Source organism: Scyliorhinus torazame, chromosome 7 (assembly GCF_047496885.1).
Source record: "Scyliorhinus torazame isolate Kashiwa2021f chromosome 7, sScyTor2.1, whole genome shotgun sequence".
In the NCBI taxonomy this organism is placed as follows: Eukaryota; Metazoa; Chordata; class Chondrichthyes; order Carcharhiniformes; family Scyliorhinidae; genus Scyliorhinus; species Scyliorhinus torazame.
Window position 1 is genome coordinate 39,821,598 of NC_092713.1, and position 25,071 is coordinate 39,846,668.

The following is a 25,071-nucleotide window of genomic DNA, read 5'->3' on the forward strand; positions in this document are numbered from 1 at the left end:
GTTGGGGAGTCTAACAGGGCACACTAACAGGGTGGGAGTCTAACAGGGCACACTAACAGGGTGGGAGTCTAACAGGGCACACTAACAGGGTGGGAGTCTAACAGGGCACACTAACAGGGTGGGAGTCTAACAGGGCGCACTAACGGGGTGGGAGTCTAACAGGGCGCACTAACGGGGTGGGAGTCTAACAGGGCACACTAACGGGGTGGGAGTCTAACAGGGCACACTAACGGGGTGGGAGTCTAACAGGGCACACTAATGGGGAGGGAGTCTAACAGGGCACACTAACGGGGTGGGAGTCTAACAGGGCACACTAACGGGGTGGGAGTCTAACAGGGCACACTAACAGGGTGGGAGTCTAACAGGGCACACTAACAGGGTGGGAGTCTAACAGGGCACACTAACGGGGTGGGAGTCTAACAGGGCACACTAACGGGGCAGGAGTCTAACAGGGCACAATAACAGGGTTGGGGAGTCTAACAGGGCACACTAATAGGGTGAGAGTTTAACAGGGCACAGTAACAGGGGTGTGGTGAGTTTAACAGGGAACACTAACGGGGTGGGAGTCTAACGGGGCGGGAGTCTAACAGGGCACACTAACAGGCTGGGAGTCTAACAGGGCACACTAACAGGGTTGGGGAGTCTAACGGGGCACACTAACGGGGTGGGAGTCTAACAGGGCACACTAACAGGGTTGGGGAGTCTAACAGGGCACACTAACAGGGTGGGAGTCTAACAGGGCACACTAACAGGGTGGGAGTCTAACAGGGCACACTAACGGGGTGAGAGTCTAACAGGGCACACTAACAGGGTGGGAGTCTAACAGGGCGCACTAACGGGGTGGTAGTCTGACAGGGCACATTTGGCAGGGGGAGGTCTAACAGGGCACATTAACGGGGTGGGTGTCTAACATAATAATACTCACTTATTGTCACAAGTTGGCTTCAAAGACGTTACTGTGAAAAGCCCCTAGCCCTAGGCACACTAATGGGGTGAGAGTCTAACAGGGCACACTAACGGGATGGGAGTCTAACAAGGCACACTAACGGGGCGGGAGTCTAACAGGGCACACTAACGGAGTGGGAGTCTAACAGGGCACACTAACGGGGCGGGAGTCTAACAGGGCACACTAACGGGGTGGGAGTCTAACAAGGCACACTAACGGGGTGGGAGTCTAACAGGGCACACTAACGGGGTGGGAGTCTAACAGGGCACACTAACGGGGTTGGGGAGTCTAACAGGGCACACTAACGGGGTGGGAGTCTAACAGGGCACACTAACGGGGTGGGAGTCTAACAGGGCACACTAATAGGGTTGGGGAGTCTAACAGGGCACACTAACGGGGTGGGAGTCTAACAAGGCACACTAAAGGGGTGAGAGTCTAACAGGGCACACTAATGTGGTGAGAGTCTAACAGGGCACACTAACTGGGTGGGAGTTGAACAGGGCACACTAACAGGGTGGGAGTCTAACAGGGCACACTAACGGGGTTGGGGAGTCTAACAGGGCACACTAACAGGGTGAGAGTCTAACAGGGCACACTAACGGGGTGGGAGTCTAACAGGGCACACTAACGGGGTGGGAGTCTAACAGGGCACACTAACTGGGTGGGAGTCGAACACGGCACACTAACGGGGTGGGAGTCTGACAGGGCACACTAACGGGGTGGGAGTCTAACAGGGCGCACTAACGGAGTGGGAGTCTAACAGGGCACACTAACTGGGTGGGAGTCGAACACGGCACACTAACGGGGTGGGAGTCTGACAGGGCACACTAACGGGGTGAGAGTCTAACAGGGCACACTAACGGGGTGGGAGTCTAACAAGGCACACTAAAGGGGTGAGAGTCTAACAGGGCACACTAATGTGGTGAGAGTCTAACAGGGCACACTAACTGGGTGGGAGTTGAACAGGGCACACTAACAGGGTGGGAGTCTAACAGGGCACACTAACGGGGTTCGGGAGTCTAACAGGGCACACTAACGGGGTGGGAGTCTAACAAGGCACACTAAAGGGGTGAGAGTCTAACAGGGCACACTAATGTGGTGAGAGTCTAACAGGGCACACTAACTGGGTGGGAGTTGAACAGGGCACACTAACAGGGTGGGAGTCTAACAGGGCACACTAACGGGGTTGGGGAGTCTAACAGGGCACACTAACGGGGTTGGGGAGTCTAACAGGGCGCACTAACGGAGTGGGAGTCTAACAGGGCACACTAACTGGGTGGGAGTCGAACACGGCACACTAACGGGGTGGGAGTCTGACAGGGCACACTAACGGGGTGGGAGTCTAACAGGGCGCACTAACGGAGTGGGAGTCTAACAGGGCACACTAACTGGGTGGGAGTCGAACACGGCACACTAACGGGGTGGGAGTCTGACAGGGCACACTAACGGGGTGGGAGTCTAACAGGGCGCACTAACGGAGTGGGAGTCTAACAGGGCACACTAACTGGGTGGGAGTTGAACAGGGCACACTAACAGGGTGGGAGTCTAACAGGGCACACTAACGGGGTTGGGGAGTCTAACAGGGCACACTAACGGGGTTGGGGAGTCTAACAGGGCGCACTAACGGAGTGGGAGTCTAACAGGGCACACTAACTGGGTGGGAGTCGAACACGGCACACTAACGGGGTGGGAGTCTGACAGGGCACACTAACGGGGTGGGAGTCTAACAGGGCGCACTAACGGAGTGGGAGTCTAACAGGGCACACTAACTGGGTGGGAGTCGAACATGGCACACTAACGGGGTGGGAGTCTGACAGGGCACACTAACGGGGTGAGAGTCTAACAGGGCACACTAACTGGGTGAGAGTCTAACAGGGCACACTAACGGGGTGGGAGTTGAACAGGGCACACTAACGGAGTGGGAGTCTAACAGGGCACACTAACGGGGTGAGAGTCTAACAGGGCACACTAACTGGGTGGGAGTTGAACAGGGCACACTAACTGGGTGGGAGTTGAACAGGGCACACTAACGGAGTGGGAGTCTGACAGGGCACACTAACGGGGTGGGAGTCTAGCAGGGCACACTAATGGGGTGGGAGTCTAGCAGGGCACACTAACGGGGTGGGAGTCTAACAGGGCACACTAACAGAGTTGTGGAGTCTAACAGGGCACACTAACGGGGTGGGAGTCTAACAGGGCACACTAACGGGGTGGGAGTCTAACAGGGCACACTAACGGGGTGGGAGTCTAACAGGGTGCACTAACGGGGTGGGTGTCTAACAGGGCACGCTAACGGAGTGGGTGTCTAACAGGGTGCACTAACGGAGTGGGCGTCTAACAGGGCACACTTATGGGATGGGGTGTCTGACAGGGCAGATTGGAGGGGGGCGCGGGAGGGGGGGGGGGAGGGGAGGGGTGATGTCTGTCAGGGCACATTACACTCCAACATTCTACGCTAATCATTAATCCTCTTCTCTGTGATGGTAATTGTGTCCCAGAAGCGGGTGACACAGTGGACTGAGCGAGATTCACTCCAGGTGGTTTGACTCAAGCCTATTTGATTTTTCCAATATATGTAAACATATACTCTGAGATTGCTGCTGCACTTTTAACACTGAACCTGCTGGCATCGCCCCGCCCTGCCCCTCCAGTGTCCCAGACTGGAATCTTCCGCACTTTCCCGTGCCGTCAATCAGCGGAGTTGGTATCGGGGCAGCAGCACAGGAGGCAGCGGTCACTCGCTTGTTGCAATTCTCCACTCAGCCGGGCAACAGGAAACTCTGCAGAATGGCAAACCCCGCAATGCAGCCGCGTCCGTAAGCTCAGGCGTTAGGAAACAGAGGGGAGCAATGAGGGCGAACCGGCAGCAAGTTAATGGGAAAATAAGGACTCACAGGTACTCGAGGACTCTGCTTTAACTAGAGGGCGGGAGGAGCACTCAGCTGGGCTGAGCCACAGGCGAGCTGTAAACGGGTCGATACAAAAGAACAAAGAAATGTACAGCACAGGAACAGGCCCTTCGGCCCTCCAAGCCCGTGCCGACCATACTGCCCGACTAAACTACAATCTTCTACACTTCCTGGGTCCGTATCCTTCTATTCCCATCCTATTCATATATTTGTCAAGATGCCCCTTAAATGTCCCTATCGTCCCTGCCTCCACTACCTCCTCCGGTAGTGAGTTCCAGGCACCCACTACCCTCTGCGTAAAAAACTTGCCTCGTACATCTACTCTAAACTTTGCCCCTCTCACCTTAAACCTATGCCCCCTAGTAATTGACCCCTCTACCCTGGGGAAAAGCCTCTGACTATCCACTCTGTCTATGCCCCTCATAATTTTGTATACCTCTATCAGGTCGCCCCTCAACCTCCTTCGTTCCAGTGAGAACAAACCGAGTTTATTCAATCGCTCCTCATAACTTATGCCCTCCATACCAGGCAACATTCTGGTAAATCTCTTCTGCACCCTCTCTAAAGCCTCCACATCCTTCTGGTAGTGTGGCGACCAGAATTGAACACTATACTCCAAGTGTGGCCTAGATTTGAACGATTGGGACAGGGTTGGTTGTTTTGAACACAGAATGACTGAGGAGTTTCCAAAGACACTCATTTAGATCTACAAACTTCCTTTTTGTAGCTTCGATGCTGGGCTCGTTTGCTTCTCAACCTACACTATAAACACTGATAGGAAGGTAATTATTGCAACCTTCTGCTTCACTGGCAGCATTTTGTAGGCCGTTTGTTTGCCTTGTGCTGGACAAGGGGCGAGTGTCTTTCTGAGTTCATCAGCATATTGATGCCAAAGTGCAAATCTTTTATTAGAAATTAATGCAGTAAATATCCAGCTGCTTGCTAACAAGACCGTTTAGAGAAGCAACACTTGTACAAAGGGTCAGACTTTTAACAATGAAGATTAATAGTGAGTAAAGTGTTATGGAAATGCAGAATCGTGCACTACAAGTTAATTTTCCAAGTTCTTTTTTGATTTCGGATGCAGGCTAATTGAATAATTTTAAAAAGGTGAACAGTGAATGAATGCCTATTACGATCCCAGACCAGACCCCAACAGTAGCTAGCATATTGGTCCAAAACCCCAATCTTCTGGTTTAGTTTGCAATTCTGTGCAGAAAGAATACTTCGCTCCAGGAATGACTGCATGAAGAGGGGTTTGGTATCTTGAAAACAAAACTTTATTAAATCTCCCGCCTGAAAATAGCTTACAGTTACTTAAACAATACTAAATTCAGTAAATATAATACTCTTAATTACTACATGTTGTAAATTGGCCTGATATTGGATTTCGGACTTTTTCAGAATATACTGTGCATGTGCGACAGATGTTGGGAACTGCGCACGTGCGGCAGATGTTGGGAACTGCGCACGTGCGGCAGATGTTGGGAACTGCGCACGTGCGCTGTGTGTCGGGAACTGTGCACGTGCTGCACGCATTGGGAACTGTGCACGTGCTGAGACCGGTGCACGTGCGGCACGTGTTGAGAACTGTGCACGTGCGGCACGTGTTGAGAACTTTGCATGTGTTGGGAACTGTGCATGTGCGGCACGTGTTGGGAACTGTGCATGTGCGGCACGTGTTGGGAACTGTGCATGTGCGGCACGTGTTGGGAACTGTGCACGTGCGGCACGTGTTGGGAACTGTGCATGTGCGGCACGTGTTGGGAACTGTGCACGTGCGGCACGTGTTGGGAACTGTGCACGTGCGGCACATGTTGGGAACTGTGCATGTGCAGCACGTGTTGGGAACTGTGCATGTACAGCACGCGTTGGGAACTGTGCACGTGCAGCACGTGTTGGGAATTGTGCACGTGCAATGTGTTTTAGGAATTGCACATTGCGGAGGAGCCTTGTGGGATTTCCCATTTGTGATGTCAGGTCAGCACTTGAAAAAAAGTGCAGATATCGGAATTTCAGGTAAGGGATGCTCCACCTGTATCTCTATTCCCAATTAAACAACAAGAAAAGGAAAACATACAGCTCTCAATCCATCCTAAATCCCAATGGCACAGAGTAATACTTGTTTTCCAGAACAGATTTGTCTCCTGTTAGAATCCCTGCAGGCTCTGGCTGGATGTCTTCAAAAAGCTATTTCAATTGTTTCAGCTTCCCCCTTGTCCTCAGACAAGTCTGCTCTGCTTTAAATACTGTTAATCATTTTTTAACTATCCTACTGAGAGGGCAAAAGAACTTACTTGTGGATTCAGTGTTAGCCAGATTAGAACTCAACTCAAAATCCTCCTCAAAATGTCTAAATAACTGAGATTCTCCTTGCAATGACATCATCTCATCAAGTTGACAATAAATTAACTCCCCAGGCTGAAAACACATTAACTCCCCTGGGATTTCCCCCAGTCAAACAAAAATGCATTAACCCAGACTTTTATGATGGTAACTTTCACCTCTGGCTCCTAAAAGCCTTCTGGTCTTGCCAAACAAGATTCTTGTAAAAACATGAATACTGCAATCAAATATAATCTAGTAAAAAGTCTTACAACACCAGGTTAAAGTCCAACAGGTTTGTTTCAAATCAGTAGCTTTCGGAGCACTGCTCCTTCCTCGGGTGAATGAAGAGGACTGTCCTGTCTTGAAACAATTCACACCTCTTTAACCTGGGATTACTCCTCTCTCTGAATCTGTAAAGATTTAATTACCTGCAAATGCTCGCATTCAAAGCATTGTCTTGCATCTTTGACTTTGTCTATATATATGTTTCTGGAACCTACCTCTCATTCACCTGAGGAAGGAACAGTACTCCGAAAGCTCGTGATTTGAAACAAACTGTTGGACTTTAACCTGGTGTTGTAAGACTTCTAGGCAGATTAGGGCAGCACGGTAGCATTGTGGATAGCACAATTGCTTCACAGCTCCAGGGTCCCAGGTTCGATTCCGGCTTGGGTCACTGTCTGTGCGGAGTCTGCATGTTCTCCCCGTGTGTGCGTGGGTTTCCTCCGGGTGCTCCGGTTTCCTCCCACAATCCAAAGATGTGCAAGTTAGGTGGATTGGCTGTGATAAATTGCCCTTAGTGTCCAAAATTGCCCTTAGTGTTGGGTGGGGTTGCTGGGTTGTGGGGATAGGGTGGAGGTGTTGACCTTGGGTAGGGTGCTCTTTCCAAGAGCCGGTGCAGACTCGATGGGCCGAATGGCCTCCTTCTGCACTGTAAATTCTATGAAGACTTCTTACTGTGCTCACCCCAGTGCAACACCGGCATCTCCACGTCAAATATAATCTAACCCAGGCTTTTAACCCTTAAATTGCCAAATGTTTCTAATCCAATATATCTAAAATCCTGCATTTGTTACACCTCCCCCCCCCCCCGCTTATCTTTCCAAAACCTTTTAACTCTAAACATTTCTCATGATATTAAATACAACTTATACTCTATAAGATACATATCATTTTACATTTTAAGCATGCAAATGTAAACTTGAGTATCGTCCATTTCAGTCTTTCCTTTCCACTTTTGAACGTTATACTCTTCTTTCATTTCACAGTCATGATAAAGCATCGGCAATCATATTTTCTCTTCCTGCCCCATGTAGAATTTTTAATTTATATCGTTAGAACATTAAACTCCATCTGAACAGTTTCGCATTTTGATTTTTAAACTTGTCCAAAAAGTGTAATGAATTATGGTCTTTACGTATAATTGAATCAATTCTATGATTATGATCTGAATATACAACTGTCTCTGATGATTTGTTACCAACATAAATGTCAAAATGTTGTAACGCCAATACCAAACTCAATGTCTCCTTCTCGATGGTTGAATATTTATTTTGATTACTATTTATTTTCCAAGAAAAATAACGATAGGTCTTTCGATTCTTTTGTCATCTTCCTGATGCACGAAAGCATCAACACCCGTATCACTTGCATCTATTGCTACCTGAAATGGCTTGGTATTATTGGGTGTCATCAACTCTGGTACGGTGGTTATCAGATGCCTCCTGACATTCTGACGTCCACTGAAATTTCTTGTGCTTTTTTTGAAGTTCAGTCAGCGGAGCAACCACGCTGCTGAAATTTGGCATGAATTTCCAGTAGAATCACTCATGCACAGACTTCTCAGAACTTTTCCCTTCCTTTTTGTTTTTCTTTTGTTTTAACATTCTGTGAGGCCATCTGACCATGTCCAATTGTATGGCCTAAGAATGTGACTTCAGCTTTCGCAAATTCACTTTTAGCCAAACTTACCACCAATCCAGTTTCCTGTAGTCGATCGAGTAATTCCTTTAAATGTTCCAAATGCTCCTTCCAAGTTTGACTGAACACCACCAAATTGTCAATATACACTGCACAATGGCTTAGTCCAGAAATTACCTTGTTGGTTAATTTTTGGAATGTTGCTGGCTCATTCTTCATTCCAAATGGCATGACTTTAAATTGATACAGATCATTTGGTGTCACAAAAGCCGAAAATTCCGTTGCACTGTCTGGTAAAGGTATTTGCCAATATCCTTTAAGTAAGTCAAGTTTGGTAATAAAATGTGCTTGCCGCACCTTTTTAACACAGTCTTCCAAACGAGGAATAGGATACTAAACTGACTTCCTAACTGCCTTTCTGTAGTCCACACACAATCGTTGTGTTCCATCCGGTTTTGGTACAATAACAATTGGTGAGCGTCAATCGCTGCTACTCACTTCAATGATATCCTTAAGCATGCTGTCAATCTCCTTATGTACCTGTGTTAACTTTAGTGGATTGAGCCTGTATGGATGTTGTTTAATGGGAATAGCATTTTCTACACCTACTCATGCATAATTACTTTCGTACTTACCAATTTGTTCCCACATACAGCTCTGTGTCTGTAATAACTCTTTTAGGTCATTTGGATTTCCCCCCCGGAAGGTAACACAATTTATCCCAATTTCTTAAAACTTCCTCATTATCCAGTTTAATTTGAGAAATGTCAAATTCAGAATCATGTGGATTTATCTCTTTTCTCTGACTTATAATGACTCACACCTCCTCCTTCTTTCCTTCTCTGTAAAATATATTTTGTGCATATTAACATGACACACTGTGAGGTTTCCTTCTGGATGGCATTCTTATCAAAGACTTCATCTCCCTCTATTTCTTTTCAATTTGCTAAGTCCCACTAGGGAGGCGGTGGGAGCAGGTACAATAGTGCATTTAAGGGGCATCTAGACAAATATATGAATAGGGTGGGAATGGGAGTATATGGAGTCCGTAAGTACATACGGTTTTAATTTAGGCAGGTACCATGGTTAGCGCATGTCCTGTGTTGTATTGTTCTTTGTTAAATCTTGCTTTTAATGGTTCGCCTATCATTGGTAACTGCACTAATACTTTCTCCCCACTAACAAAACTATAATGTTTTGATTTCTTATCCACCTCTTTCTTTCATCACATGTTGTGACAATGTTAAATGCTTTCTAGTCAGCTCACCAGCCCTAGTTAATCTCTCCCTAAAATTGAGACAAAGTCCCAATGCTGAGGTCGCATTTGGGTTACATGGATGGCAGGATATGCTTGGAGATTTTCCCATTTACAGCCAATAACAATTGGAAAGTGGCCAGAAGTTCTGTCCAAAGGACAGCAATATATTGAAAGACCAGTCTGCAGTCTTCATACAGGCTGAACACATGGAGGGGATTGAGAGAGGGACTGATCATTGAAAGCTGTGCAGCAAAGACTAGAGTCAGACGGAGGGTGGCTCCGATGTTTAGTAACACTACCCTGTGACTGGCATTCCATATAGCACACTTGCAACCCTACATGACACAAATAGTGCCCATGAGATGTGAAGCAAGGTAGCTGGTCCATGCATTAGGCATGATGAGGGATCAGCGACCACAGTGAGATGCGGGGCTGAATTCTTTCCTCATTGACTGAAATCCTGTCTGCGGGTCTCAAAGACCACTCCGGCTAAAAGCCAGACCCAGGAGGCATATTCACAGAGTTGATTAAATAAAGTGGCCAGAAGCAGGGCTCCCATCCCTAGTAAGAATAGCAGCCCACCTCCCATGAGCTGCCGGTCCAATCAGAGAGTCAGTAGGTCAGCCACACCACTGCTAGCGGTGGCTATCACTGGGCCAGTAGCTCCGAGAAGAGGCTACCTCAATTGAAGAAGGATCAGTGGAATTGGAGGTCAGTACGGCCAGACAGACTGGCCCTGGTGATTGGTGGAAGGTGTTGTGAAGTACAGGTGATAGCGTTGCCATCGTACCTGCCATTACTGCCAGGGTACAGCAGTACCTCAGCTGTTCATTGGTTGACTCAAAAAGCAGATCCCCCCCCCCCCCCCCTCCCGCCATTACCTCTCGGCTTACTGGATGGTTGCCTATGCTGTAGCCTGACCCACCATTCTACCCCCTTTCCCGAATGCAGCCAAAATGCCCACAGAGATGGGAAATCTTAATTGGCCATTTAAGTGGTTCAATTGCTTTCTGGTACATGGCATCCCTGCCAACTTCCTTGCCCGCTGACAAATGACGTGGCGGCAGGAAGATGTTGGGTAGGCTCCCTACCATTCACCTTCTCATGCTATTTTGCCAGTGTTTGTGACTCCCAACCCATTATCAAAGGCAGAGTTGACTCACACCGAAGGCCTATGGTCAGTGAGAGGTGATCACCGTGTTGGCAAGACTGAATGGCCATTTACAGCAGATCTCCCTGAATGTAGAAACTGGCATAGGCCGATGAGTGCAGCTGAACTATGAGACAAGAAGCAACATGACATGGTCATGCTTGGAAGAGAAGCATGTGCCATACCAGTGATTAGAGAACTGGAGGTTGTGTGCTTTGGGAACTCCGATGGAGCAGGTAAAGGATATAGCTTGGGTTGCAGCAGGGCAGCCTGTCACCATGGGCGAGGTGGGTGTGGAGCCTATAGAGAGTGAGTATAGTAATGGATGTGGGCATCAAACCTTCTAAGCTATGGCCTTTGAACACAGGAAATTCACGATCAAGGGCAGGCAGCTGAAAATGCTAACATCAGTCTTATCTGCCCCACAGGTCCAATAGTGGGTGAGGGAAAGCGGAATGTTTCGCTTCTACGGACACCTCAGAGGAGGATTTGCTATCTGAGGAGACAGTGTCACATCATTCTAGTGCACCATGCGCCAGTGTAGATACTCTCAAGTCGATAGACCATTGAGCCAGTTTGAACGGGTCCAGGTAAGGCTCCCATGCTCAGGGTTATGAGCCATGGCCAACAACAGAACTTTGATGATGCCAGAAGAGCTGCAATTTAAGGGGAGAATGGCTACTTAAAGATGGAGGATCCATCAGGAAGAGGACTTGTGTTTCATCTAAACACTAGAGGAACGGAAAAGCACCTCATGTATTCTTATCCTGGTCATATTAGTAATTTATCATTGAAGTTGAAAATCGAAGGTCCTTGCAAGCAACTGAAGAGGAAAGTCCAATACGATGGGGCATGGAAAAATGAGTAGAAGGCATGTCCTTGGACAGATCACCACTACAGAGCAGATGGCACTAGCTGGTGTTCTCAGCACAGACATGCATTAGCAGGTAATGGAGTCAGTGACAGCTGTAGCTACTCCCCATCAGATGATGAGCTCAGCTTCACACAATTGTTCAACCGTGTGGGTGGTCAACAAAGCAAAAGATGCTGGAGCTGCATGAAAAGTGCGGACATTGGTTAGAATTACCAGAAGCCGTTTGCTCCCATGCGTGTACGATGGAGGAGTCCGTGCCATGGGTGGCACTATGTTTCTGGCGTTTGAACATGATTCAGAGAGTGGCGACCCTCCTGGAGACCCACATGTAGCAAACAATCCAGTGGATGCAGGAGGTGCACACCAACCTCCATCGTATGGCCTTATCCATGAGTTATCTTGGGTGATAGGTAGGCAAGATGCCACTGAGATGCCTGAACCTGTTGCAAGGCACTCAGCCATTTCAGGTAAGCAAGGAAGGGCAAGTGGACCTTGAAAGTCGAGGAGCAGCTAACTGCCTGAGGTCTATGGGAGCTCATCTTGATTTCTTGGTAGATCCTTGACAGTGCCATGAATACTTCATGCAGCCTCGATTGCAGAGGTATCCCCTGCACAGATGCAAATAGCCGTGAATGCACCTGGCTCTCTCGGGCTCAGGCAATCAAATGCCATCTCTGTGCCCATCTCATGCACTGGAGCAGCAACCGGCCTCCAAGATCAACTGTGCGCACTAGGAGAGCATGGCATATGAATACCTTTCAGCATTTGCATAAATCCACGTTTGTGCAAATTTATTCTTATAATGCATCCTACAACAGTTCACTTGTTCATTTCTCCAGCAGTGGGCCATTACCAGATGTTGAGGTCTTGAGATGGAAGGCTTGAATAGATGGGCCCAGAATGAGGACAATGGTTAATTTAGCCCTTACAATAATGTAACAATGTAACCACTGAGATGTTAATAGTGCCCAATGAAAGGCCACAAAGATGACCTCCAGAAGACTGAATCATCTCTAGGGGTTTTAATGGTCTTTTGGGAGAAAAATGCGCTTAAGAGTGAGTCACATATCTCTGACATGCATGTCAATGACTATTAACATCAGACCCATGGGTGCATTTTCATTGGTCCCTTGGTCTTGATTCTCCTCCAAATGTGGTCACCATTCTCCAACGCTGCTTCCCCTCAGGAATCAGCTTGTGCACAGCATTGCATATCATCATGAAATGTGAGACCTTGATGGGGCATATTGTAGGACTCCCCCCTACCCCCACCCCACCCTCCCAAAATCTCTCCAGGCATCCAAGCTCATTCCAAAAAGGTCCACGGCTTGTGCAATGGTGGCCCCTGTAGCCACATGGCATTGGTTGTAGTTGTCCTTTGGCTTGGTGTTGGGGTTTCACATAGGTGTAAGTGTCATGTTTTTAGTGCATACCCCTTGTCACCCAATACCCATCCTATAAGGTTCTCAGGTGGCCCTGAAGAGCTGAGGTACCCAGGACAGTCAAAGGATGAATGAGTCATGGCAGCTTTCGGGGAACAGCGCACACAGCTGCAGGATCCTTTCGCGGTGATCGTAGAATAAGTGAGCGTTGGAGGAGATTATTACTGAAGGTTTCTGGCTGCTCTGTGGGTATCTTGATGGCCAGGTGCATGCAGCCGATTTCTCCTGTACCTTGGGGAATCCAGCAATGGCGTTTAACCCTATCACCCTCTCGGCTTGGTTGGCCTGATCAGTGTGATACCTGATGTATTGTCCTGGCATCTGGTACATGACACCCATCATGTGTGTAATGCACTGGTTGGCTGACCGGGAGATCCAACAGACGTCTCCTGACAATCTGTGGTACAAGGCTGAGGTGTAAAGGTTGAGCCCCTCGGCTGCACCACCAAGGGGCTGGTTTAGCACACTGGGCTAAATCGCTGGCTTTTAAAGCAGACCAAGGCAGGCCAGCAGCATGGTTCGATTCCCGTACCAGCCTCCCCGAACAGGCGCCGGAATGTGGCGACTAGGGGCTTTTTCACAGTAACTTCATTGAAGCCTGCTTGTGACAATAAGCAATTTTCATTTTCATTTCATTTCAAGGTAATGGGCAACCATCACCTCCCATCGGCACCAACTCCTCCTCCAGTAGCTACAGGTTTGCTGCCACCTGCTTGGACAGATGCAATTTTTAGAGACACTGGTGTCCTGATACTTCAATAAAGTTAAACCTCTGTCTGTAAAGCTTTTCAGCTGGATAGCACATTTCCTGAAAATTAGCTTGCACTCGTGACCCTATGCGCCCTCCTTGCCTGTGTGTCTTCATAACCTTGTGAGGATCCACGTAGCAGAACTGATCTCTGTCTCTCCTCCACTCTCCTCTTAACCGCTGAGTGCTACCTGAGTTAGATGATGTGGAGCTGAGGAGTGACCTTTCCAATAAGTGCCCTCCAATATGGTTTGCACTGTGCAGTCCCTCCAGATGTTCAATCCTTTACTTTAGTACTCGATGGCTGCCACTGAGCTCTCACCTTTCAGCCGCTGGGCCACTGATACGCTGTGGAACCCGTGCACCCCAGGGAAAATGTTTAAATCCACTTCAACTTACTGTCAATTGGCAGCTGAACAACCTCAATTGCCTGCCTGCTGTCATCCTGTGCCTTCCTGGGGGCAGCACGGTAGCCTTGTGGATAGCACAATTGCTTCACAGCTCCAGGGTTCCAGGTTCGATTCTGGCTTGGGTCACTGTCTGTGCGGAGTTTGCACATCCTCCCCGTGTGTGCGTGGGTTTCCTCCGGGTGCTCCGGTTTCCTCCCACAGTCCAAAGATGTGCGGGTTAGGTGGATTGGCCATGATAAATTGCCCTTAGTGTCCAAAATTGCCCGTGGGGTTACTGGGTTATGGGGATAGGGTGGCGGTGTTGACCTTGGGTAGGGTGCTCTTTCCAAGAACCGGTGCAGACTCGATGGGCTGAATGGCCTCCTTCTGCTCTGTAAATTCTATGATAATGATCCCACTGCCCGACTATCCCGGGTTTCCTGGCAGTGTGAAGACAACGGAGTTCTGCTCCGATATATACCCTGCCATTTTACTGACACCTCCTCCGGGCCTGTCGCCATGAGGATGGTAAAATTCCACCCCTTTCCTCCACAGTTCCTCCATCTAATCCATTCATAATCTTAAAGATCCCTATCAGTCCGCTTCCAAATCGTGTCCTCAGACAAACACTTCCTTGCCTGGTATTTATCTTATCGCCGCAGTGCAAAAAATCCTCTGAGATTTAAGTCAACCCTTTCATTTTGATAGTTCCATGACATCTGTTGAATCGAAGAGAAACGTGGGCGGGATTCGCCAGACCCCCCCCCCCTCCCTGCCGGGTCGGAGAATCCCCGGGGGGCGGCGTGAATCCCGCCGCTCCGACGCCAGCTAACGAATTCTCCGGCGCCGGTTTTCGGACGGGGACGGGGATCGCGCCGCGCAGGTCGTGGCCCATTGGCAGCGGCCCCCCCGGCAGTTCTCCAGGCTCCAATGGGCCGAGCGCCCGCCTGTTTTCGGCCAGTCCCGCCGGCGTGAAATGGACATGGTCCATCACGGCGGGACCTGGCTTATCGGCCGTCTAGCGGGATCCTCGGGGGGGGGGGGGGGGGGGGCGCGTGCGGGGGTATCCGGCCCTGGGGGTGGGAGGATCAGGCCCTGGGGTGGGCTCCCACGGTGGCCTGGCCTGCGATCGGGGCCCACTGATCTGCAGGCAGGCCTGTGCCGTGGGGGCACTTTTCCCTCCGCACCGGTCTCTGTAGGTCTCCGTCATGCCTGGCGTGGAGAAGAACCCTCCTGCGCATGCGCAGGAACACGCCAGCAGTTCTGCACATGCGCGGGACCACGGCGGCACTTTGGCGCCGGTTGGCGCGGCGCCAACCCATCTGCCGCCGGCCTAGCCCCTGGAAGTGCAGTGGATTCCGCAACTTCTGGGTGGCCCGATGCCGGTGTGGTGCGCGCCGCTCTTGGAGCCGGCGTCGGGCCATCGCGCCAAGTGCAGGAGAATCTCGCCCAAAGGTCTGGATTTTACCAGGAGACCCCCACCACAGGCAAAAGCAGTAGGCAACCCACTCAGACACATGCAGCAGGATCCGGAGGCAGATTCATTGTACTTTCCAATTGATAGGCCACTGCTGCGGCCATCACCCCCAATGAAGTACAGAAATCCTGTCTCCAAGAACTACCGGCCCAAACAGAAGGCTAATAGCTCAATAGGCTCACCGGCACCGCCACTAACGGTGACCATTGCGGAGACTGTAGCTGAAAAATGTACAGGCACCTTCAAATATGGGTAAGTGGGGTCATGGGAGGACAGGGTCAGGCAGACGGGCCTTGATGAATGGGATGGGGGAGGGGGCAGGGTCAGGTTGCAGCCACCGTATAATAGTGAGCCAGCTACAGTGCAGACTTTGTTTGCACTGAGTGCTGAATTTGGGTGCATTTGAGTGCTATAGTGAGAGTTTGGAGACTGAGGGGGATTAAGGGTTTATTTTTATCTAAAGTTTAGTCTTTTATTTAGTTAATTAACTTAAAAGTTGCTGTTTGGTTTGGAAGAAGGTGAATTTTCAATCAGCTTTAAACAAAGGTTTCACTTGTAGCTACTTACAGCTGGAGCTTGTTAATTAGTTAATTGGATTAGACCAGTTTTCAGAAGCTAGAGTCACAGTATAAAGGTGAGCCAGCTATAGTGCAGACTTTGTTTGTACTGAGTGCTGAATTTGGGTGCATTTGAGTGCTATAGTGAGAGTTTGGTGACGGAGGGAGTGCTGAATTTGGGTGCATTTGCGTGCTATAGTGAGAGTTTGGTGACTGAAGGAGTGCTGAATTTGAGTGCTATAGTGAGAGTTTGGTGACTGAGGGAGTTAGGTGAGGAGGGAGTAAGGTGCTCCTTTCATTTCTTTCCTCAAAGAGTGAGAAGGGAGCTGGGAATTTACAGAGAGTGCAGCTGACTAGGAGCAGAGTTGGAGGGCGGAGTTCCAGTTGGTCCACAGGTCAGCTACATTCTGTAAGATCAGACGGGATGGAGGCTAGGGCAGTGCAGTTGTATGCTCCTCCTGTAGGATGTGGGTGGTGAGGGATACTACCGGTATCCCCGCTGACTATACCTGCAGGAAGTGCACCCAACTCCAGCTCCTCAGAGCCCGTGTGGAGCTGGATGAACTTTGGATCATTCGGGAGGCAGAGGGGGTAATAGAGAAGAGCTACAGGGAGGTAGCCACATTCAAGATACAGGACAAGAGTAACTGGGTTACAGTCAGGGGAAGAAAAACCAACGGGCAGACAGTGCAGGGAACCCTCGTAGCCGTTCCACTTCAAAACAAGTATATCGTATTGGATGCTGTTGGGGGGATGACCTACCGGGGGAAGGCCCTAGCGGCCAGGCCTCTGGCACTGAGTCTGGCTCTGTGGCTCAGAAGGGAAGGGGGGGAAATAGAAAAGCAATAGTGATAGGAGACGGCACGGTAGCACAGTGGTTAGCATTGTTGCTTCACAGCGCCAGGGTCCCAGGTTCGATTCCCGGCTTGGGTCGCTGTCTGTGCGGAGTCTGCATGTTCTCCCCGTGCCTGCGTGGGTTTCCTCCGGGTGCTCCGGTTTCCTTCCACAGTCCAAAGATGTGCAGGTTAGGTGGATTGGCCAGGCTAAATTGCCCTTAGTGACCAAAATAAAAAGGTTAGGTGGGGTTACGGGGATAGGGTGGAAGCGGAGGCTTAAGTAGGGTGCTCTTTCCAAGGGCTGGTGAAGACTCGATGGGCCGAATGGCCTCCTGCACTGTAAATTCTGTGATACTCAATGGTTAGGGGAATGGATAGGAGATTCTGTGGTCGGGGGCGAGACTCCCGGAAGGTATGTTGCCTCCCGGGTGCCAGGGCCAGGGATGTCTCGGATCGAGTCTACAGGATTCTTAAGGGGGAGGGGAAGCAACCAGAAGTCGTGGTGCACATAGGCACCAACGTCATAGCTAAGAATAGCGATGAGGATCTAAAAAGTGATTTCAGGGAGTTAGGTTGGAAGCTAAAGAGCAGGACCAGCAGAGTAGTGATCCCAGGATTGCTACCGGTGCCACGTGCAAGTGAGCCAAGGACCAGAGAGCGAGTGCAGCTGAACACGTAGCTACAGGGCTGGTGCAGGAGGGAAGGCTTCAGATATGTGGATCTTTGGGATATCTTCTGGGGAAGGTGGGACCTGTACATGAAGGACGGGTTGCACCTAAACTGGAGGGGCACCAATATCCTGGGTGGGAGGTTTGCTAGAGCTCTTCGGGAGGGTTTAAACTACTTTGGCAGGGAGATAGGAACCAGAGCTATGGATTAGAGGATAGGGTAGCTGTTGAACAGGCAGAAATAGTATGCAGCAAGTCTGTGAGGAAGGATAGACAGTTGATAGGGCAAAGTTGCACTCCGTGGAATGGGTTAAAGTGTGTCTGTTTCAATGCAACGAGTGTCAGGAATAAGGGAGATGAACTTAGAGCATGGATCAGTACTTGGAACTACGATGTTGTGGCCATTACGGAGACATGGATTTTACAGGGGCAGGGATGGTTGTTAGATGTTTCGTGCTTTAGATGTTTTCAGAAGAATTGGGAGGGAGGTAAAAGAGGAGGGGGAGTGGCACTGTTAATTAGGGAATGCACCACAGCTGCAGAAAAGGAGGTAGTTGAGGCGGGTTTGTCTACTGAGTCAGTATGGGTGGAAGTCAGAAACAAGAAAGGAGCAGTCACTTTATTGGGAGTTTTCTATAGACCCCCCAATAGCAGCAGAGAGATAGAGGAACAGATTGGGCGGCAGATCTTGGAAAAGTGCAGAAGTAACAGAGTTGTTGTCATGGGTGACTTCAACTTCCCTAATATTGACTGGAACCTCCTTAGCGCAAATGGTTTGGATGGAGCAGATTTTGTCAGGTGTGTACAGGAAGGATTCCTGACTCAATATGTAGATAGACCAACGAGGGGGGAGGCCATATTGGACTTGGTGCTCGGCAACGAACCAGACCAGGTGTCAGATGTCTCGGTGGGAGAGCATTTCGGTGACAGTGACCACAACTCCTTGACCTTTACCAGAGTCATGGAGAGGGATAGGAACAGACAGTATGGGAAGGTATTTAATTGGGGGAGGGGAAATTATGCTGCTATTAGTCAGGAGCTGAGGAGCATAAAGTGGGAACAATTGTTCTTGGGGAAATGCACAATAGTAATGTGGGGATTGTTTAAGGAGCACATGCTGCGAGTGCTGAATAGTGTTGTCCCACTGAGACGAGGAAGGAATGATAAGGTGCAGGAGCCTTGGATGACAAGTCGGGCCAATCAGGGATAGTGGAGGGAACTTGTGCCTAGAGTCTGAAGACATGGGGGAGGCCCTAAATGAATACGTTGCTTCAGTATTCACTAGAGAGAGGGACCTTGTTGCCCATGAGAACAGTGTGAACCAGGTTAATAGACTCGAACAGGTTGATATTAAGAAGGAGGATGTGCTGGAAATTCTGAAAAACATCAGGATAGATAAGTCCCCTGGGCCTGATGGGCTATACCCAAGGTTACTACAGGAAGCGAGGGAGGAGATTTCTACGCTGTTGGCGATGATCTTTGCATCCTCACTCTCCACTGGAGTAGTACCGGATGATTGGAGGGAGGCGAATGTTGTTCCCCTATTCAAGAAAGGGAATAGGGAAATCCCTGGGAATTACAGACCCATCAGTCCTACGTCTGTGGTGAGCAAAATATTGGAAAGGATTCTGAGAGATAGGATTTATGATTATTTTGAAAAACATAGTTTGATGAAAGATGGTCAGCATGGCTTTGTGAGGGGCTGGTCATGCCTCACAAGCCTCATTGAATTCTTTGAGGATGTGACGAGACACATTGATAAGGGACGGGCAATGAATGTGGTGTATATGGATTTCAGTAAGGCATTTGATAAGGTTCCCCATGGTAGGCTCATTCAGAAAGTTAGGAGGCATGGGATACAGGGAAATTTGGTTGTCTAGATACAGAATTGGCTGGCCGAAAGAAGACAGCGAGTGGTAGTGGATGGAAAGTTTTCCACCTGGAGGTCGCTGACCAGTGGTGTCTTGCAAGTATCTGTTCTGGGACCTCTGCTCTTTGTGGTTTTTATAAATGACTTGGATGAGGAAGTGGAAGGATGGGTTAGTAAGTTTGCCGATGACACGAAGGTTGGTGGAGTTGTAAGTAGTGTTGAGGGCTGTTGCAGGTTACAACAGGACATTGACAGGATGCAGAGTTGGGCTGAGAAGTGGTAGATGGAGTTCAACCTTGATAAATGTGAAGTGATTCATTTTGGAAGGTCGAATTTGAATGCTGAATACAGGGTTAGAGGCAGGATTCTTGGAAGTGGAGGAACAGAGGGATCTTGGGGTCCACGTACATAGATCCCTCAAAGTTGCCACCCAGGTTGATAGGGTTGTTAAGAAGGCTTATGGTGTGTTGGCTTTCATTAACAGGGGGATTGAGTTTAAGAGCCGCGAGATTTTGCTGCAGCTTTATAAAACTCTAGTTAGACCACACTTGGAATATTGTGTCCAGTTCTGGTCGCCTCATTATAGGAAGGATGTTGATGCTTTGGAGAGGGTACAGAGGAGATTTATCAGGATGCTGCCTGGACTGGAGGTCATGTATTATGAAGAAAGGTTGAGGGAGCTAGGGCTTTTCTCACTGGAGCGAAGAAGGTAGAGAGGTGACTTGATAGAGATGTACAAGGTGATGAGAGGCATGGATAGAATGGATAGCCAGAGACTTTTCCCCAGGGTGGAAATGGCTGTCACGAGGGGACATAATTTTAAGGTGATTGGAGGAACGTATAGGGGAGATGTCAGAGGTAGGTTCTTTACACAGAGAGTGGTGGGTGTGTGCAATGCACTGCCAGCGGAGGTGGTGGAGTCAGAGTCATTAGGGACATTTAAGCGACTCTTAGACAGGCACATGGACAGCAGTAAATTGAAGGGGTGTAGGTTACATTGATCTTAGATTAGGATAAATGGTCGGCACAACATTGTGAGCTGAAGGGCCTGTACTGTGCTGTACTGTTCTATGTTCCATGTATATCGCTGGAGTAGCGGTGCTGTTGCTGTGGAGGTGGTTGTTTCTTCCTGTAATGCCTAAAATGTAAGGGCCCACTGGGGGCTTGTTGGCTTTCATTGGGTGGTTTCTGCACTCTGCATTGGGCCTTCTCAATGTGAGGAAGATGTCCTCAGAAGTGGCCTCTAATTCACCGCTTAATTGGCTCAATTGAGTTCCTGGCAGACGGCTCATCTACTATCTTTCTGTCCACTGGCAAAATGGCATGATTGGCAGAAAGATGTAGGGCATACCCCCTACCAACACCTTTCCCCACTATTTTGCCAGCCTTCCTGCCTACCATCCTGGCACCAAACACCTGGTAATATTCTCGCCAAAGACTCCTGTGATTTGAGCCACATTTTCTTTCAAAGCTGGCAGAGTTGAAGTTGATCCCTATTAGTAACACACATGATTGGCTGATAATAAATCATGATGTGGAGATGCCGGCGTTGGACTGGGGTGAGCACAGTAAGAAGTCTTACAACACCAGGTTAAAGTCCAACAGGTTTGTTTCGATGTCACTAGCTTTCGGAGCGCTGCTCCTTCCTCAGGTGAATGAAGAGGTATGTTCCAGAAACACATATATAGACAAATTCAAAGATGCCAAACAATGCTTGGAATGCGACCATTAGCAGGTGATTAAATCTTTACAGATCCAGAGATGGGGGGACCCCAGGTTAAAGAGGTGTGAATTGCATCAAGCCAGGACAGTTGGTAGGATTTCGCAGGCCAGATGGTGGGGGATGAATGTAATGCGACATGAATCCCAGGTCCCGGTTGAGGCCGCACTCATGTGTGCGGAACTTGGCTATAAGTTTCTGCTCGGCGATTCTGCGTTGTCGCGCGTCCTGAAGGCCGCCTTGGAGAACGCTTACCCGGAGATCAGAGGCTGAATGCCCTTGACTGCTGATGACGATGAACATCTTGCCAAGGTCATCCCCACACCCCCACTACTTGCCTTCAAACAACCGCACAACCTCAATCGAACCATTGTTTGCAGCAAACTACCCAGTCTTCAGAACAGTGACCACGACACCACACAACCCTGCCATGGCAATCTCTGCAAGACGTGCCAGATCATCGACATGGATACCACTATTACACGTGAGAACACCACCCACCAGGTACGCGGTACATACTCGTGCGACTCGGCCAACGTTGTCTACCTCACGCTGCAGGAAAGGATGTCCCGAAGCGTGGTACATTGGCGAGACCATGCAGACGCTTCGACAACGAATGAACGGACATCGCGCAACAATCACCAGGCAGGAATGTTCCCTTCCAGTCGGGGAACACTTCAGCAGTCAAGGGCATTCAGCCTCTGATCTCCGGGTAAGCGTTCTCCAAGGCGGCCTTCAGGACGCGCGACAACGCAGAATCGCCGAGCAGAAACTTATAGCCAAGTTCCGCACACATGAGTGCGGCCTCAACCGGGACCTGGGATTCATGTCGCATTACATTCATCCCCCACCATCTGGCCTGCGAAATCCTACCAACTGTCCTGGCTTGATGCAATTCACACCTCTTTAACCTGGGGTCACCCCATCTCTGGATCTGTAAAGATTTAATCACCTGCTAATGGTCGCATTCCAAGCATTGTTTGGCATCTTTGAATTTGTCTATATATGTGTTTCTGGAACATACCTCTTCATTCACCTGAGGAAGGAGCAGCGCTCCGAAAGCTAGATAATAAATCAATAGCACTTTACATGTTTCCTTTACCATTGACCATTTTGCTTCAAATATTTTCTTACAGGTGGGACAGCAAACCTTTTTCTTATACTCGATGGGAAGTGAATGACTATGCCAGCGATGAAGGTAGGACAGAATATTCTGCCATTTTCATGTCACTGTAAATTCCAACTACATAAATATTCTAGCCTCACCATGTAGCACCCAGTGGCAAATTTCCAACTCTGTATTGGGTGCTACCTTGGAAATGAGCTGACCATGGAGATTCTCTTGTATTTTATTAGCTTGACTCACTTTTCCCTCTGGGTCTGGGTCTGAAGGTTATAGTTTCAAGCGCTGCTCTACTACTTGAGCACATAATTTAGTTGACGCTTCAACATTGCCGGGCGTGCTGTCTTTCAGATGCGATATTACAAAAGTGCTGTCTACTTGCTTAGGTTGATATAAGAGATCCCATGAACTGGATTGTACACACTTCAGCTGGTGGGTTTGAAAACGGGGAGGTGGGGGGGAAGACATGAAATCCAGGACCTGTCTCCTACCCTCATATCACCCCACGGCCCCTACCACTGCAGTGGAGGTGTCGTTGGGTGACCCGCCCTCAAATGAGCCAAGTGCAGCACGGTAGCACAGTGGCTAGCACTGTGACTTCACAGCGCCAGGGTCCCAGGTTCAATTCCCCACTCGGCCACGGTCCGTGCGGAATCTGCACGTTCTCCCCGTGTCTGTGTGGATTTCCTCTGGGTGCTCCGGTTTCCTCCCACAGTCCAAAGACGTGCAGGTTAGTTGGATTGGCCATGATAAATTGCCCTTAGTGTCCAAAAAGGGTAGGCGGGGTTATTGGGTTACGGGGATAGGGTGGAAGTGAGGGCTTAAGTGGGTCAGTGCAGACCCGATGGGCTGAATGGCCTCCTTCTGCACTGTATGTTCCATGTTCTAAGCGGACAATTAATTCCCACCTAAAGGCCTCATTCCCCCATCACAGGACTTAACCAACAACAGGAGAGGCCTATTCCATGTGCCTAGTCTGGCCAATTTCCCTGTGTGGGCTGGTAGCGAGTGGGGGCAGGGTGTCCCTTCTTAATGGGTCCCCTGGGAGTTACCCCAAGTTTTCCCCAGCCCTCCCTCATGGCCTCTCAATTGACAGTATGCCACCCTCCCCTCCGGCCCCCAGTCTGAGGCTTGCCACAGCCGCTCGCCTCCTTGAGCCTTGAGTGTAGTATCAGCAGTGGCCACCGTGCCTAGTGGAGCTGCTAGTACTGGAGAGCTGCCAGCCTCTGATTGGCTGGCAGCTTTCTGGGGTGAGACTTCCAGTGGCCTCGGGGCAGCTGGCGGGCTCTTCCCTAACATTTCAGCTGAGGGTAGCGTGGAACCCAGCGCCCCAAATAATTTGGCCCCATGACACTGTTAAAAGTGGGAGCAGGTTCTCTTCATGATTGGTCAGCATTGATTCCCTCAACCCACACCATCATTTGAAGTTAATGTGACCTTATTGTGTGGATAATGACCGCTGCGTGACCATGTTTCAAAAGTAATTCATTGACTGTGAAAGATGTTATAAAAATACAAGTTGTTTTGTACTATTTTGGCCATTCATACAACTTTTTAGCCAATCTGGTTGAATTATGACAGTAGATGCAAATCAGCCTGGTGACTTTGCCATTTGAAATTCATCAATAAGATGATTGTTTTGGCTGCAGGCTTCAAATGTCTCAATTAGAGTTAATCCTCAAATAGATGGGTATGGATTCTCTGTAAGTGGTGACTGAATGACATGAATTAAAACACGCACAATTCTTTCTTAATATTCCTTCATGCCCTACTGTTCATTATTGTTAAGGAGATCAAAACAAACAGGGAAAGAAAGGTTGGCAGTTAGGGTAGAGCTGTACAAAACTCTAGTTAAAGCTCCATTCTGTGTGCAGTCTGGTTGCTGTGCCTCAGCAACAATATATAGACCTTGGATGGGGCGCAGCACAAATTCATCGGAATGACACTGGAGCTAAAAGCCTTAAATAAGGAGGCCAGATTGCAGTGATTGGGCATTCCATAGAATACAGAAGATTAAGGGATGGTCTAACCAAGGTTTTAATGAAATCAAATGAGTTTGTGAGTATCATTCCTGTGTATTTCCTTTGTTTCCATTTCTTTTATTTTATATTATTTTTGGTCCGTGGATCAATAATTGAGATATACATTTAAGTCCAGTGGAGAAAGCAAAGGACTCAAAGTTTCAAACAGGATGCTGGCTGGAACACTCAAGTTCTGCATTTCGGAAAGGAAAAGTTGACTTTTCAGCATCCAGCAGACTGGAGAGTGTTGGTTGAGTTGGTTAACTGGTAACCAATGGGTTGGCCAGGGACAGTGTTCTTTCTGACAACAGAGAGCGATTGGTTCCTGCCAGGTGGTTGTTTCGGAGAGAACCTGTCAGAGGCCTTTGGACTCTCGAAAGAAGAGGATCTGTGTTTCTCCCACTTTCTGCTGCCAGTTGTCTGCTGTCTCTGTGAGTTGGCAGTGAAGATCATTACAGGCTGACAGGAAGAAGTACCAACCCAAGGGGTTTAGCACAGGGCTAAATCGCTGGCTTTGAAAGCAGACCAAGGCAGGCCAGCAGCACAGTTCAATTCCTGTACCAGCCTCCCCGAACAAGCGCCTGAATGTGGCGACTAGGGGCTTTTCACAGTAACTTCATTTGAAGCCTACTTGTGACAATAAGCGATTTTCATTTCATTTCAGAAAGAAACTAACTGGAAAACATTGATCTGAATCAAAGATCCTTGGGCGAAATTCTCTGGAAACGGCACGATGTCCGCCGACTGGCGCCCAAAATGGCGCAAATCAGACGGGCATCGCGCCGCCCCAAAAGTGCGGAATGCTCTGCATCTTTGGGGGCCGAGCCCCAACATT

The 25,071-nt window shown here is 49.1% G+C and overlaps 1 protein-coding gene across 3 annotated transcripts in view; it reads left to right on the forward strand.

The window, feature by feature from the left end:
- Positions 1–3,633: 3,633 nt before the first annotated feature.
- Positions 3,634–25,071, forward strand: part of LOC140426155 (uncharacterized) — a 37,933-nt gene continuing 16,495 nt past the window's right edge. For 2 of the 3 annotated variants that reach the window (XM_072510574.1, XM_072510573.1), the window contains exons 1-2: positions 3,634–3,842; positions 22,229–22,290. In XM_072510574.1, coding sequence (XP_072366675.1) covers positions 3,796–3,842; positions 22,229–22,290 — 109 coding nt within the window. In that variant the 5' untranslated portion in view covers positions 3,634–3,795. Of the gene's footprint in view, positions 3,843–4,589; positions 4,638–22,228; positions 22,291–25,071 lie in introns of those variants that run through there. The other variant, XM_072510575.1, reaches the window with a different exon arrangement.